The sequence below is a fragment of the Anolis carolinensis genome, chromosome 1 (genome assembly GCF_035594765.1).
Source record: "Anolis carolinensis isolate JA03-04 chromosome 1, rAnoCar3.1.pri, whole genome shotgun sequence".
Classification (NCBI taxonomy): Eukaryota; Metazoa; Chordata; class Lepidosauria; order Squamata; family Dactyloidae; genus Anolis; species Anolis carolinensis.
Genome location: NC_085841.1, coordinates 316,473,993 through 316,490,226, shown reverse-complemented (window position 1 = coordinate 316,490,226; position 16,234 = coordinate 316,473,993). Strand labels below are relative to the sequence as shown.

At 36.4% G+C, this 16,234-nt stretch overlaps 1 protein-coding gene across 6 annotated transcripts in view; it reads right to left on the bottom strand.

Annotated features, from left to right (window-relative positions):
- The window catches only part of fmn1 (formin 1), a 222,357-nt gene that overhangs the window by 21,516 nt on the left and 184,607 nt on the right, over nucleotides 1-16,234 (bottom strand). For all 6 annotated transcript variants that reach the window (XM_062968198.1, XM_062968197.1, XM_062968199.1 and 3 more), the window contains one exon: nucleotides 8,428-8,520. In XM_062968198.1, coding sequence (XP_062824268.1) covers nucleotides 8,428-8,520 — 93 coding nt within the window. The remainder of the gene's footprint in view (nucleotides 1-8,427; nucleotides 8,521-16,234) is intronic.

Sequence of the window (16,234 nt, the reverse complement as noted above, 5' to 3'; positions counted from 1 at the left end):
TTTTTTAAAAAAAAAAAGCTTTTGAAAACAGAATTTTAAAAGAAAGTTCGAACAAAGAAGATGAAAAACATAAAATTAAAAAAATAATGTTTTAAATGAGTATCTTCTATGGTAAAATGCTGATACAGCATAAAAGTGGATGCGCCTCTCAAAATTCATTATTTTAAAAAGTGTACTAAAAATTTAAGTACTGGTTTTGAGTGCTAGAGTTGTGGAAAAATCTTTTTTCCACATGACTCTTGTGTAAGCATTGTGTAAGCACTGCAGCCGCTTTGAGTCTCCTTTGTGGAAAGATAAAATGGGGTATAAATAAACATAAACATAACCTTAATAATAATAGGTTAAAATTGTATAATTAGCATACACTGACACTGATATTAATCAATTATTCCTTCCCATCCCTCACAGTTATCAGCAGTAACTTTTGAGACCTATTATTTCCTAACATAACAGAAATGTATGCTTTCTATTTCCTTGTATTCCAAGTAGAAAGTCTTTGATTAATCTTTCTAAGATTGTTAAACATTCCCAAACTGTTTAGGAAACTGGGAAATTAGTTTTAATCTCTTTTAAACAGACGAAGTTTAAAACCAATCTGTTCTTCATTTCCCAAAATAAACTAGGCAGATTTAATAAAGCTACAATCCTCTACTGTAAGTATTAAAAAGGAAGGGAAAAAATAGAAAAGACCAGCACATTCTTATTGCAGGACAATGCTCCCTGATGAATGATGAATGATGGCCAATAAGAATGGGAAACAGGTCTTCTCTAAATCAGAAGACTGTTGTAAATACCTAAATAATAAGCAAATTGGTTGCTAGACTTGATTGTTAGAGAATCGGTAATTGTATGGAATAATAGAATAAACTTAGCTTTAGGAAAACTTACAAAAATTGTGGTCTGAAGTATTTTAGAAGATAAAAACCACAGCACAACCTCCTCCTGTGGGATGCTTACAATGATTTATGAAACTGAGATTATTTTTGCTCATTGAGCTTTGAAAAGATTGATTACATATGATCACGCAAAAACATAGGCATGAAGGTTGTCTAGGAGCCTCACAGATCAAAACATATCCAAACTATTATTTTCGAAAATATTTAAAGGGTCAAGAAAAGGGGATATAAAGAACAACTGCTTTTGTTTTTCATGTATTCCCCCTCCCTTCCCTCATTAGAGCATTCTCCTTTTACAAAGTAAGCCACCTCTGGTGGTCGGGAGCAGAGGCTCATTGTAAATACGCAGCAGGATAGTGGCAAACCTGAGATTAATTCTCCATAGATTTATATAGACTTTTCCCCACTGTTAATTGCTTTGTACCATTTCAAAGGTGCTTATGTTGCCTTTTTTATTGCTGCTTACTGACTTTATTCTGGCATATGGTGGTTGGCGCCATGTCAGAAAATGAACATTTTATACCAGAATGAAAATTGGGTATTTGACAGTTTGTGACAGAGAGTTTGGAGCAAAGAAATTGCAAGATAAGATTTATAGTGTATTTTATATGGAGCACATCTGTTTCTTTGCACACACTCTCTCTTTCTTTCAGTGTATGCTAACACAATGATTAGATTAAAAGCATGAATGAAAATGTATGGGAGTATGTGCATGTACGTGTGCAACAATAGTATATAAAAGAATTCTATGATTTTTACAAAATTCTGTGGTGAATGAATGCCTTTGACAGCTTTTCATTTTCTGGGGAAAACAGTATGTGAGAAACCAGCCAGTTTTAGAAATGGTTAGTAAGAATTTTAATGTCAATAAAATTGTCAAATGTGAATTGTACATCAATGTACAAAATGAGTATCTTCTTGTTTAGTTCTGTACAGTGTTCAGTATGAGATACATGTGAACTCATATATGAGAACTCAGAAAAGTAGAGAAAAGTTTTAATTACATTTAATATATAGAAAATATCTTTGATCAAATATACACTCCTTCCCAATCCCTAAACTGTCTTGTTCGTTCTTTGTGCTTTGAAATAATTTCTGACTTGTAGCGACCCTAAGGTGAATATATCACAGTTTCTTTAGGCTAAAGATATCTGACTTGCCCAGGTTACGAAGTTTCCTTTGTAGAGTAGGAATTCAAGCCTGTTCTTCACACTTGTAGTCCAACACACAAACTATTATGCCCAAATTACATTATCAAAATACACAGTGCACTACAAACACAAGGCAATGCTATCTCCATTGTACATGCCAAAAATGACATAGCTGTCAGCATAAATTCTAGCTGACAAAATTAATGGTGAAACAAACATGTATATATTACACTTAAACTCACAACAGCCTGAAGTTGAGCCAAAGAAAAGATTTGGTTCAATTGGAGCCTGTGCTCGATAGGCCAATGTTTGTTCAGACTATACTATTCAAGAGATAACTAGAATGAAAATGCCTATCACTGAAAAGAAATATTCTCAGAACCTTTCTGAATATCTTATTTCCTACACTGGTGAACAACCTCATCAGGTGGGCTTAAAATTGGCAGCAAACGTCAGTTCCTTTCCATTTGCCCACCGGAGCCCACCAGCTCCCATCCCATGATGTAGAGCTACTTCCAGCAGGGCTTTGTGGTGCAAATGGAGAAGAACTGGCATATGCCACTGTGGCAGCAACATGGGAGGCTTCCTGTGTTGCATAGAGATTAACATGGGGAAGCCAGGAGGCAGATGCTTCCCCCCATGGGGTGGAGTTTGGGTAAGTTGGGCAATGCAGGGCGTGGGGTGATGGGTTCCCCCTGCTAAACACCGCCAGATTCGCCATGATGCATGGTGATTCCTGTGGCCAAAGTGATAAGGCTGTAGTTGGACAAAAAAGATACTGAAATTATACCAGTGCTCAACATGCATAAAATACATAAACTATAATTCAATTATAGGAGTAGGCATGGTGATAAAAACCAAATTCCGATGTCTATGTTGTGGTGATGCCTGTATTGTGTCCATCAAAAAAGCATAAAAATCTTAGTGCCACCTTTTTAAACCAACGTTTTTTCACAAGATATTTAAGGAACATGCAGGTATGGTGCAGGAAAGTAACAATAACTAGTCAAGAGTTTGTTTTAGAGGTAGGAAGCAGCCAGAGTAGAGTGCATCAGTCCCAACGAAGGGCCAATTTTGCTACATTGTTGGGTATCTTGAAGGAGGGAGATTTGCATTTTAAGGAGTAGATGGGCATTTTTCCAAATAGATAGTGATTACCAGTATGGATATAGAGAGTTGGCTAGAGCTAAAGGTGGAAATTGGGCTAAATCCAGTTTTTGACATTCTCAGAAGAGACCCAGTGAAATCTGAGGGATTTACCCTCTGATTGGAAACCGCTCTGAGTCCCTTTGGGAGATAGGGCGGTCTACAAATAATGATGATGATGATGAGGATGATGATGATAATGATTTACTAGTATTGGGTAACAATATATTTTCAATCAATCCACTTTGGGATTAAAACTGAATCTAACTCTAGATTTCTCCCTGCAACTAGGAGAATGATTGAAGTGTCTCAATCTCAATCTGAAGACAAAAAGGGGATAATCAAGGACTAGTATCTCTAGTAGCAAGATCTGCCAACACATGGCTTTAGAGAGGCAGGAAATAACAGCCTTAGCTCTCATCCCCTGAACTCTATTCTCAAAACAGAGATAGTGGTTAACCTCTGCTTTCAAATTCCATGTTAGAGCATTCTATAGTCATGGCCAATTTAGATCTAATTTAGCGCTCTGTATATGAACAAACTTTTTTGACCAGAATTGGAAAAAATATACCTTTGAACATATGAAGAGCTACTGACTGAATAGCTTTAACTGAAGGAAAACTTAACATTTAAGGATCATAAGGATTATAATTCAAATAGTGTAAATTTGTCAGTGCATCAACCCCCATTAAGTAATCATAAGAATCATCATACAAATCATACAAGGCATTTAAAAAATACCTTTGAAAAGATAAAGGCTACACAAAGTCATTTCATTACAGCTGGAACTTTAAATAACACAACAGACCCAAATAATTTCGTGTAATGGTTTCTGTTCTCAAAAATACCAAAGAACAATTCATTGTTGGTTAAGAATGACAGTCAATATGAAGCCAGATGTTTTAAATGAGTTTTTTTTCATGTCAGGAGCAACTTGAGTCGCTTCTGGAGTGAGAGAATTGGCCGTCTGCAAGGACGTTGCCCAGGGGACGCCCGGATGGTTTTTTAAAAATGTTTTTACCATCCTTGTGGGAGGCTTCTCTCATGTTCCTACATGGAGCTGGAGCTGATAGAGGGAGCTCATCCGCGCTCTCCCCAGGTGGGATTCAAACCTGGCAGCCTTCAGGTCAGTAACCCAACCTTCAAGTCATGAGGCTTTAATCTACTACGCCACCGAGGGTTAACTTATACTAATGTGATCTCTGCATGTATTTGGATACTTCCCCCTTCCCCAATTTGTTTGCATAACACTAGCAACACTACAGCTGTACTGTCTATAACTTCAAAAGGGAAGGTTAATTTCATATAATCTATCAATACTTAAAGAAAGTGAGTATTTCCCCCCAACTATAGACAACAACAACAGGAATGAATAAACATCACTATTCAAAAATGACATTGCAGCATTATCTCTTCCTAATGTTCAAAGTACTGCTGCTGTCATGTCCTATCCCTGGCATCTCTAATATTTTTCCAGTTGCCTACAGCTGTTGCAATTCATGACCATGGAAAGACAGATCAAAATGCCTGTGACCGAGGCAATGAAAATCAGGATCTCAATAAATGTTTAGTAACAAATGGAATTTTTTAAAACATGGAAATTGCAGTTATTCAACCAGCCTCTATGTTTCACTAGAAACATATGGCATGGATGGAAAAATTGATGAATTGTGAAGCATATTTCTGATTACTTCAAATGTCTATTTCACTATTTTTTTTACCACTAATTGAAAATATCCAGTAATTAAAAATAGTTGTGTGGCATATCATACTTCGGTTAACAAACATCCAGGAATTTCTTCCCAGATCAGTCCTTTACAAGTAGGAACAGCTGGCCTCAGATAGCTACCATGTTCTGCGTCTTCTGTAACAAATTATAACAAGTAATTTTTGTTCATTTCTCCCACATAGGTTATGAGTGAATGCCATGTGTAAAGCAAATTTTAGTCCATCAAAATGCTCAAGAACAGCTTTTCTGTAAACAACTCTCATTGCATGGGAAAATCTCAGGCAGAAATATACATTGGCGATACTTCATTTAATGGTGCTGTGGGGCAATATCTTTTCCAGCACTGACCATTTTACAGTCACTACAGCCAATAAAAAACAGTTTTGCTCTCAGTCCCCAAAACTGTTCAATATCTATAGGAAGTTTCTGAGTGAGTTTATCAGAAGGTTTAGAGTTGGGTGCAGTAATCAGTATTCTGATGACAATCTATTTTTCCTCTTTGTTTAATTTACAATAATATATAATAATATAATATATTGTATATACATATAATATTGATAATATTATATTGTAATACGATATAATACTAATTAATACAATGTAATAATATTAATTATATATTATATATTACATGTAATATTACTAATAATATTACAATATATTGATATAGTGCAATATAGTAATTTTATGCCAGTATTGTGCTATGGTAATAATATAATATTGTATATAAATTTAATTTGTAAGCCGCTCTGAGTTCCCTTCAGAGTGAGAAGGGTGGGATATAAATGTAATAAATAAATAAATAAATAAATAAATAAATAAATAAATTTGTTACCAGAATCAGCTGATGCTATTCAGGTGCTGGAATGATGTTGGAATGGGCTGAATGAGGGCCAATAAACAGGGGTCAAATAGACAATGGCTCTTTTGATTGCTTGCTCCTGAATCCTCCTGAGAAAGTGGATGCATAATGTGGGAGCCCTCCTAGCTTAATCTCGATTATTAGAGTTCAAGTAGAATCTGTGGCCCAGAATGCTTAACTTCAAATGGTATGCAAGCTGCTATGGACTACTCTTCTGCTTCTGAGGAGGAGGTAGAACAGGAGGCTGAAGAGGTAGCATTTGGAGATTTGGGGCCAAGTGTTGAGGAGGAAGGAGAAGGCGAGGAAGATATACTACAGGTCCCTACATTTTTAGAATGCCGAAGGACAAAAGAAGGAGAAGATCAGCTAGAATCATAGCAAAAATGCTAAGCAATTAGACCTCACCCTAGGAACATCTGTGCTGGGAGCTCAAGGCTATAAATTAGCAGTGAAGCCTGTAGTCAGTGTTGGCAGCACTGACCTACTTAGTTTGTTTGTGTTCCAGACTCTGTGCTCCAGCTCAAACGTTGGCATTGCAAAAGACTTCTTGCCACAGATTCTTGTTTCTGTATACTGCAAGCCTTTTTTTGCCAAAGATTCTTGCTCCTGTCTGCTGTGGAGACTTGTTGCCAAAGACTTTTGTTTCACGTTTGCTGTAAGACTTTTCAATTGCTTTTGAAGTTTACCTTCTGTTTCCTTTACTGCTATTTGTGTTATTCTCATTATTTTGCTGAAGTAAAGCTTTTTTGGATACTTTTGCTTGTGTTGTAAGGCTGTTTCTGGAGCAAAACAGGACGCGAGCTGTAGACAGGGACAATTTATATCACAGTAATCCATTTATTGGTCACATTCTGAGGAGACTACTGCACTGTGCTTTACAGGAAAACTATAACTTCAGCAGCATGACGGCTAAGCATAATACCACATAGAAATCACCCAACATTAATAAAAGAAACTGTGCTGAATAATAGTACAGTCCAAGTCTGAACTGAAGGTGCTGGAGATGACAGGTAGAGATCTGGGAGGTTTGAAAGCACAACACTGCCTCTCTCGACATGTGTCTAAGCACTGAGCTCTGCAGTAGCGGCCTTTCTCTAACAAGCAGAAGGAATTATCTGTGGGGAGACTTGGAGGAGCACGGGGCTAGTGTCCCCTTCAAAATGACAGTGATGTCTTCATTCTTGTGCTAAATGAAAAATGAGTTTTTACTGAAGCCTGCAGGTCCTAATTTATTTCTTCTCAAATATTCCCCTACGTAGCTTTAAACCATTTTAAACTTTTGAAGTGTTTCAAGTTGTTAATTTGTTCATTTTGGTCAATTTAAATTATATTTATTGCTTTAAACTTTAAATTCTTTTAAACTGAAGTTATTTTACCTCCATGCTTTAAATTTTACATTCTTTTAAACTGAAGTTATTTTACCTCCATGCTGCCCCGTCATCCTGAAGATTTATGTTTAAAACACAAATATTTCATAGTACACTTGAAAAAGAAAGGGAAATGTTTATCTGTACAAAACTGTAGAAAAAAATGTGAATGAACAGAACCGAGCCCTTGCCCTCTAATAGTTATTTTTTCTGGTTATTTAGAGCAGCTTAATTAGAACAGTAGACTGGTGTAAAGCGTTTAGTAGGCGGCTATATATACATATGAAAGTGTGGGAGACTGTGGTGTTAATGTGCACATATACACAGTGCTTTCTCAAGCTCACTTACTGCTGGAGCCATAAATATAAACTGCTAATTAAATGAGATGAAAAGACCACCAGAACAGACATACCTGTGATTGAAACACTCCCACTGTGGAAACCTTTTCTTGCAGGAACCCTGCTAAGTTTATGGGATAGCTTAATACATGTATTGCATTTGCCTGAAATGTATCATTAGTGAGGAACTGGGATCTATGTTGAGAAATTTATAGTCTAGGGTTCCAATCCTGTGAAAATTTACATGGGAATAAACCTTATTGAACTCAGTGGGATACACTTGGAGTAAACATGCATAGCACTCTGGTTGCTAGGTACCATTTGTGATGATTTAAGAAACGAGTATTTGAACACACATGAAAATATAAACTTCTACACACAATATCAGACATAATTAACTACATGTGGTTTTATAAATGCATGATTAAATCAACCATCTTCATCTAGATTTTAAATGTTTTGACCCAAATTCACGCAGAGCATAAAGCTCAAGCTAGAAGTGTCTCTTCAAAATAGTAAAGTGAATAGTTAAATTTACAGAAAAAGATGAAATTATGACTTAGTTATTTACATAATCAAACTGTGTGTCACTCTGCATGTGACTTCTCAGACATCTAACACAAAACTACTGAAGTATTTCTAGAGATATCTTTAGAGATATTCCCCATTTGGGGATATCCATTTCCTTGTATGGGAAAGCAGCCATTACATTACCGTTTCCCTTATAGAACTCAATGTCAGGCAGATATATATGGAAGATTGTGGTCCTATAGATAACCTGGACCCAAGCTAGCTAAAAATGTTTCCCTTCCACATTTATTGGAAATGATGCCCACCAGCACTGTGCAACAGCCTCAGCTATTATAATAGACAGACCACCAAAGAACTGAATAATGCTTAAGAATACATACCAACAAACAGTTTTGAAAAGCACATACCTTTCAAGAAAAAAGTTTCCAATTTGTCCTTAAACGGCTGGAGAAGTTCTTCAGGTGAGTCTTTGAAAACCACTTTCATCTGTTTTTCACACACTGGAATGAGAAGTTCAGTTTTACATTATTTTTAAATAAAAACTACAAATGACAAATGTATCATACTATATCTTTTCTTGTACAAACAAACAAGAGTATGAATGGAGTTAGGTAGCAGAGGTATTATATAGCACTGAATTCTTCAAAGGACAGTGTTTTGATGATTTACAGTAACTACATTCTTGGCAGAAAGACTCAACACACACACACGCTTTCAAATTAGAAGTTCTTAGCCAAACTGAATTGTATCGCTACAAGGTTCTGTAATGTACCTTTTGAAAGTGTCCAGAATTTAGAAAACAGTTAAGTAAAACAATATAATGACTCAAGAAATATGGTACTTGAAACATTTGACACACCTGGGAGTTATGATTTTACTACTTCTGTGATCTCCAAGACTTACAGATAGTCTGAACTCAAGACGTATACAGCTTTGTAGTTAATGATCTACAACTTGAATTGCCCCTAAAAACCAAATATTGCTTTCCTCCATTCATAGATACATTCATTACATTCATGAGTGACTTTTTAACATCAAAAAAGTCTCTTTTGGAGTCATCAAAAGAAAACATACAAAATTGTCATATGAGCAAGACAACAAAAATCAGTATCATCCATAACTCAACTATATCTACATAATCACATTAAAATTATTTAAATCCACCCAAAACTGAAAGTGGACTTCCACAGTATTTATATTTGCACCTGCACCATCAACCCATAAGAAACATGGCAAACCACCAGCCTACAATAGAACCCTTGGATCTAAGTGGCTGGGAAAATATACAGTACCATTCATGTATTGCAGCATTGGTATCTGCAGTTTCATTTAGCCATGCCCAACAAAATATATCTTCTCTAGGCATATTTTAGGTCCTCCAATGCAACTTTATGGTGTCCTTGGGCTTCTGGTAGGTTTTGCTATTATTTGTGGTTTTGCATATCAATGCAAAAACTGCACCTGGTGCTGAAAGAATGATAATGCCAGAGCTCACTGAATATTTTTGAGGAGAGGCATTAAAAACACGGGGCTATCTAACATATTATTCCCAAATTGTCACCACTGAGATTCCCTTGGAGGGCCTCAAATGCCAATCTTGGTATCTGGGTAGATTAATACTGAGGAGTGCAGTCCTTGAGGTTTGGATTCATGAGTTCTGAAAAGGTGTTTTATGTCAAACATAGTAGAACACTGGAGCATCAATACATAGTTTTGTTTATGTACAATCATACTGGAAGTCTTGAATGAAGGTGTAAGGATTTAAAACATATTTTTAAGAAAGAAGGCCAACTTAACAAGCCACCGTATAGTGAAGAATTTATAATGATGTTATACTTGTTTGCATTAATGAGAATCCTTCAATATCCTGATGAAAATTTTCTTATAGCACTATGCAATGAAAATAGAAAGAATACAAGAACTGGGCAGTTACTGGTAAGTCAGTGATAATCAGTTAATATTTATTTTAGTTACCTCTAATGCATGTGAAAAGTGCCAAGAGATAGATGACATATAGGCAAGTTTCACTAACTATATAGATAGAAATGTGAGAAAGACAGTGATAAATGCCTTGATAAGAGTTTTAAATATGTGTAACTTAATATATTGCAGATTTGCAGGATTTTAAGTGAACAGCTCCCTATTCACATTACTACCTAAGGGAATACAACAACTACACATATGAAGCTATTTTTGAAAACAAAAGTGACTGTGCACAGTTTTGTGGCTCAGGAGATCTAATACCACCTACTCATGGGATGTTCAGTCCAGATTTTCTTGATAAATTTTGCTTAACTTGCTACTCCATGTATTCTGTATAACAGTGATGAATTACTATGCAATGGGGAAAACAGCATAATTATTTGGAATTATGACTAAAGCTTCAGTTCAGAGCAAAAGATTTCTCCCACTCTGGCAAGTTCCAGCCTTTTCAGGGAGTGTAAAATAAAATTGCACTAGTATTAAGTGAATTTTGTTGAGTTTTTTTAAACTTCTATAACAAACTGGCAGTCTCTTATGGGGGAGACAAGTAATGAGGTAGTTTTAAGGAACTATACTTCTAGTTTCATTTTTTTAATTTATTTTGTGTCAAAAGCATTACATAAAATAAGTTTAAAACTGATAAACTAAAGGAATCACAAACAGCTTAATAGTTTTAGACCAAAAACGGGCAACCGCGACTGCATTGTCTGTAGCTTTAAACAGTTTTTCTCTGTGCATGAGGCAGGGCATTGTAGGTAAGCATACAGATGCTGAGTTGTTTGTTCTGCTGCACAGTCACACAAGCTGGAGGATTCTTCTAGGTTAGTGGTTCTCAACCTGGGGTCCCCAGATGTTTTTGGCCTTCAACTCCCAGAAATCCTAACAGCTGGTAAACTGACTGGGATTTCTGGGAGTTGTAGGCCAAAAACATCTGTGGACCCCAGGCTGAGAACCACTGTTCTAGGTAGTGCCATTTTGCCAGGTTGTCCTTTGATCTGCCAACTCCACTTCTGAATCTGTTCAGGGACTTCCAAGTTGCCCATTCTTAGTTTGCCCCTGGAGAAAGACCCTTGTGGGGGGCCATCCAGTTGGAATTGCCTGATTTTGCTGCCCACAGGGATATTCTTGCTGTTGTGGGGGGAACATTTAGAGGTTCTCATGAAGTTTGTCCTTGATTTAAGTCTACTGGATGGACACTGGTAGTCATAAAGTTAGTGGCTTTTAGTGTTGAACCTTATTTCTCTTGCAATTGGCAGTAACTTCCCATCGCACATGGGGGGGGGGGGGCAATGCCAGCTAGCTTATAGAATCTATCAACAGGTGTAGGTTTAAGTCATCCTGTGATTATTCTACATGTCTCGTTCAGTGCTATATTCACCTTTACATATACTCCTGGTGCACTAAATAATCATTTCACCTAACCAATGCACTTGATGTGCTTGTGGATATTTACTGTAGGTCCCGACAATGTATAATAGTGAAATTCAGTGCAGTTTCTAGTTGTGAAGCTAACTGAACAGACACCAATGTGCCTACAGACCACAAGAGCAAATGAAACTGGCACAACTCAAAAAGGAAAAAAGCTCTATTACTGCACTGTTTTTCTCCATTAACTTTACATTGGATTGAAGCCATAAGCCCCAGGTTCACTACCAAAAATGGGAGGATGGTGACAGTTTCCTTCCCATCTGGATGACTGAAGACATCACGGTGCTCCAGCACCATATGTTGAAGGTAACTTGATGGTAATTAACACAGTGCATCTATACTTTAAAATTAATGCCGTTTGGTATCACTTTAACTGCCGTGGCTCAATATGGAATTATGGGAGCCACGGCAGTTAAAGTGATATCAAATTGCATTGATTCTACAGTGTTGATGGAACTTATGTTTGATTGTTTCCCCCTCTTTCCCTATCTCTTTTGGGGTTTTATAGATCATAATTTTATAGGCTGGATGCTTGTGCTCTTCTGTAAGAAAAGTGGACTTTCTTAACACAAATAATCTCAAATATAATAACAAATTAAACATCATATGTCAACAACTTCACACAGCTTTTTGCTATAATACACCTCAAAATTTACTCTCTGAATATATGCTGTGTGATACATCAAGTAGAAATCCAGTAAAGCAATTACTTATACTCCCTAAAATGGGTGGAATGCATCAAGAAGCATTTTAAAAAATTCCTGAACTCATGCACTGCTAGATGTACATTATGGTTCCCACAGCCAAGCTTAAAAATCATTAACAGAACATTTAAGTATTTCTTGAACTACTGATAGGTGGTTTGCCACTCTCTGCAGATTTAATGTGATATTTAGCTGAACATTATTTTTATTTTAAAAATCTCCAAATAAACTATTTACAAAAGCGAGTCTCTTCCTTAATGCCTGTTGGGCAATAGTCTTTTAAAACTCCACAGGCACTTGTAAATCTGTCTAAAGAATCATTATGTATAAACAAACCTTCATGCAAGTAGTACTGCAATGTCTGCCAGGTAGGAGTTGGTATTTTTAAATGTCATTTTTAAAATAAATGTAACACTAGAAATAGTTCAGTGTTGATAAGAGTGAGTTGCTGAACAAATACTTGGATCTACCAGTAGCACTTATAGGAATCATCCTGACAGTGAAGCCAACTATTTAACAGCATGAACCCCTGTAAATCTGTCACTGATACAACCCTTTATTAACTAATTTCCAGTGAGAGTTTCTAACTGTCACTACTGCTTGTGTATCTACTAGTATCTGCTTCAGAGTTGACAAGCAATCCTACTACAGGGCTAATCAAGACGTGCTTTTTTAACAGTTCATTTTAAAAAACATGTGCATCCTGAATGAAAACCATACTGTTCAGGAAGGATTTTAAAATGAAAAGAAAATACATTTTAAATTATTTAGTAATTGGAATAAAATACTGAAGGCCCAAGGACTTGTAAAGAAAATGGAACATTTTAAATTTTAAAGATTGTGTTATTTGGAACATGCCACATTATCCACCAGCACCTCACTGATTCCTAGATTCCTGAATAGAATCAAAATCATTGATAGTCCAGAATTTCAGTCAGTAAACATCCCATAAATTGTGAAACCAAGATAATGGTAATCACAATCATGATCATGATCAAGATCGACTGGGTTTCTTTAATTGCTATTAAAGAATTCCTATTTAAAAGGATGTTAAATAGGATGTCAAGTAAGCATTTTGTCTGATACTGCAGGGCTCTTTGTATGTCCAAAGTAGGGTTTTTTTTAGGTAAAGTAAATTGTTTGGTCTTAAATAAATGGAGAAAGCAAAGCAGCTTTTGACTTCTATGGTTTCACAAACACCTCAAACCATTATACTGTGAAACTTCCCTCAATAAATCAAACTAAAAATAAGTACAACAAAACAAACTAAAAAGTGCTAGCAAAGTTAAATATTTTTTATGCCATAGCAACACATCTAACGTTCTGGACAGTGTATCAACCTTAAGACTTTTGTTTAGATGTAGAAAATATTGCAGATAAACATGAAAGTTGGGAAATGGAGAATGTAACAATTATAAACTGAGATACCAGTAAAAAGTCATCCACAGTTTAACATTATGTCTGCTGGAACTGGAAGAATCTTTACCAACATACTGCCCTCAGGACTGCGTGTATTACTGGAGATTACATTTACACCATGTTCTTGGGCCTATTTCATTTCTCCTTGGAGCTCTCTATTCCACTTCTTGCTCCTCACTTCTGTATTTTTCTACCAGCCCACTAGAGAGCTACAGTCCTTCTATACATCTCCTTTTTCCAAGGAAGCCTTTCATAATGAATAAAGGGAGAAGGATTTCTTAAACCCAAGTCATTGTTTTTCACCTTCTTTGCATGAAATAATGTTTAAATGTGTCCAGGTATGGACTGAACAAGCTTTTTCCAATTAAAAACAGTACAACTGGATTTCAGGTCCTAGAATCTTCCATACTGACTGGGAGTTTCCAGGTTTTATAAACCCAAAATAGCTTTTACAGGTTCTGAGCGAGCCACAGTTTATTGTTAATAGAAACAAATGCTCTTTATAGCAGTTAGCTGAAAATCCTTCTTGCGAATTGTCTAACGTGTAGCATGTAAATAAATCTACACTATAGAACGTTGGTTCTCTGACCTCTGCTTTTTATTTTACAAATATCAATACTCCTAAAATTTTAACAAAAATGATTACACTTACATAATTCATAAGAACTTTGAAGGACAACACTTAGAGAAAGGTGCTGCCCAACTTATGAAGTGATGTTTTTATGATACGAGGCTAATATGATTTGCTGTGGGCCCAAGATCATAGCAGGAATAGTCTCAATACAGTGGTGTCTTTCTGGGGTATATATATTCCTCTGTTCTTCCTGATGCTCACCAGTTTCTTTTGGAGCATCATCCCACCCATCCTCTTTCTATTACTGTGGGCACATATTGATGGTTATATGACAACGGGCATTATTTGCGTTGCTGTGAGTTTTTGGGCTGTATGGCCATGTTCCAGAAGCATTATTTCCTGAAGTTTCACCACATCTATGGCAGGCATCCTCAAAGGTTGTGAGGTATATTGAAAACTAGGCAAGGGAGGTTTATATATCTGTGGAAGGTCCAGGGTGTGAGAAAGAATTCTTGTCTATTGGAGGCAAGTGTGAATGTTGTAATCAATCACCTTGATTAGCATTTGATAGCCTTGCAACTTCAAGGCCTGGCTGATGAAAGGGGAAATCCTTTGTTGGGAGGTGTTAGCTGGCATTATTTGTTCTTGTTATGTCATTTTTGGAAAAATATATTAAAAAATGAGGCAATTGCCATGGGTTCTGGATGTGGGACACCTAGGACATCAAGTACTATGTAATGCTGGGGCTTCCTCTGGGGATCCGGGATCTCGCCTCACTCAGAGTCAAATGTGTGCCATGCACCCTCTGATGGCAGAGGGGCACGTGAGGGATTCCCATCATGTGGATGCTTTCCTGTCACTGGGATGGAGATTGGGCTCACTGATCAACAAGTTGGTCAATGCTTGGATCTGAACCCATGCATTGTGCCAATCCTGCCTACCTACAGCTGTAATGAAGTTGTTTCCTCATTCCTTCCAAATCCATCATGTGTTGTGTGTTTCTGCTGTGGGGGGTGGAACATGCCCTGGGACATACAAGTTGGACATGATCCAGTATGACACTCAGTCATCTAAGGTTTCAGCCTTTAATAGCTTTTACTTCCATTCATTTCAGTAGGACATACTTTTTTGCATTGTACTCAAAATGTGTTAATAAAGGAGTTTCCTGAGACAAATTGTATCTCTAGTTACAAAAAGCCCTAACCAACTGCATCTTAGTGTTATCAATTTTTGAAGTGTCTAAATTAGGGTTGCAATATCATCTGGATAGCTGGGTTTACCCGACTCTAGGTATGCCATTCAATACTTGCTAGAAGCATCATGTGGCCTGGGTTCCAAAAGTTTCATTTAAATGTCAAAGTTAGTCTCTGTAAAAGCCAAGATAGAGAGTTCAGGTCCATTTGGATTTTGACTGGGTTTTACATTCAGGGATAAAAACTTTTAAAAAATTTCACCTGTGATTTTATCTCTCTTTTTAAAAAATTGCAATTTACCATGGTTTACTTGACACTATATCTTTAAAGTCCCAAGTGAAAGAATTCTAGTAAAGTGAATGGAACATGATATGTCTCTATCAAATGGAGAAAATATCAGCAATCCCCTCTGTGTTTGAACTCTTGGTTCCGTGAAGTCTAGGAATTTCAAACTGGAAACTTAGAGTACAAAGTCATTTGACTCTGACATGAAGAGCAAGGTTTAAATTTTAACGCGTAGTATTTATTTGATTTGATTTAAAAGAAAAAGTATCTTTAAAACCTTATTTCACTGTAGATCAAAGCTGACTGACTACAATGTTGATTCTCACAATTTGCTTACCTGATGCAGAAAATATATATTAAATATATATTTAAAAATAAAAGCACGTCCTTATTGGAATCTGAGAACATCACCGTTGTTTAAGCTTTGCCTCATTTAATGCATGGATATTTGCTTTCCCCATACATGTAAACTACTTTGATTATTTATAAGAGCGATGAAGAGACAGTTACTTAATATCTACAAGAAACAGCTATAAGTGGATTCTAGTAAACCCCAGAACTTCCCAATAATCCCCAACATTTAAAATGCGAATGTTGCCCAAAAATATGAAAACAAGTAGCCTCGTAA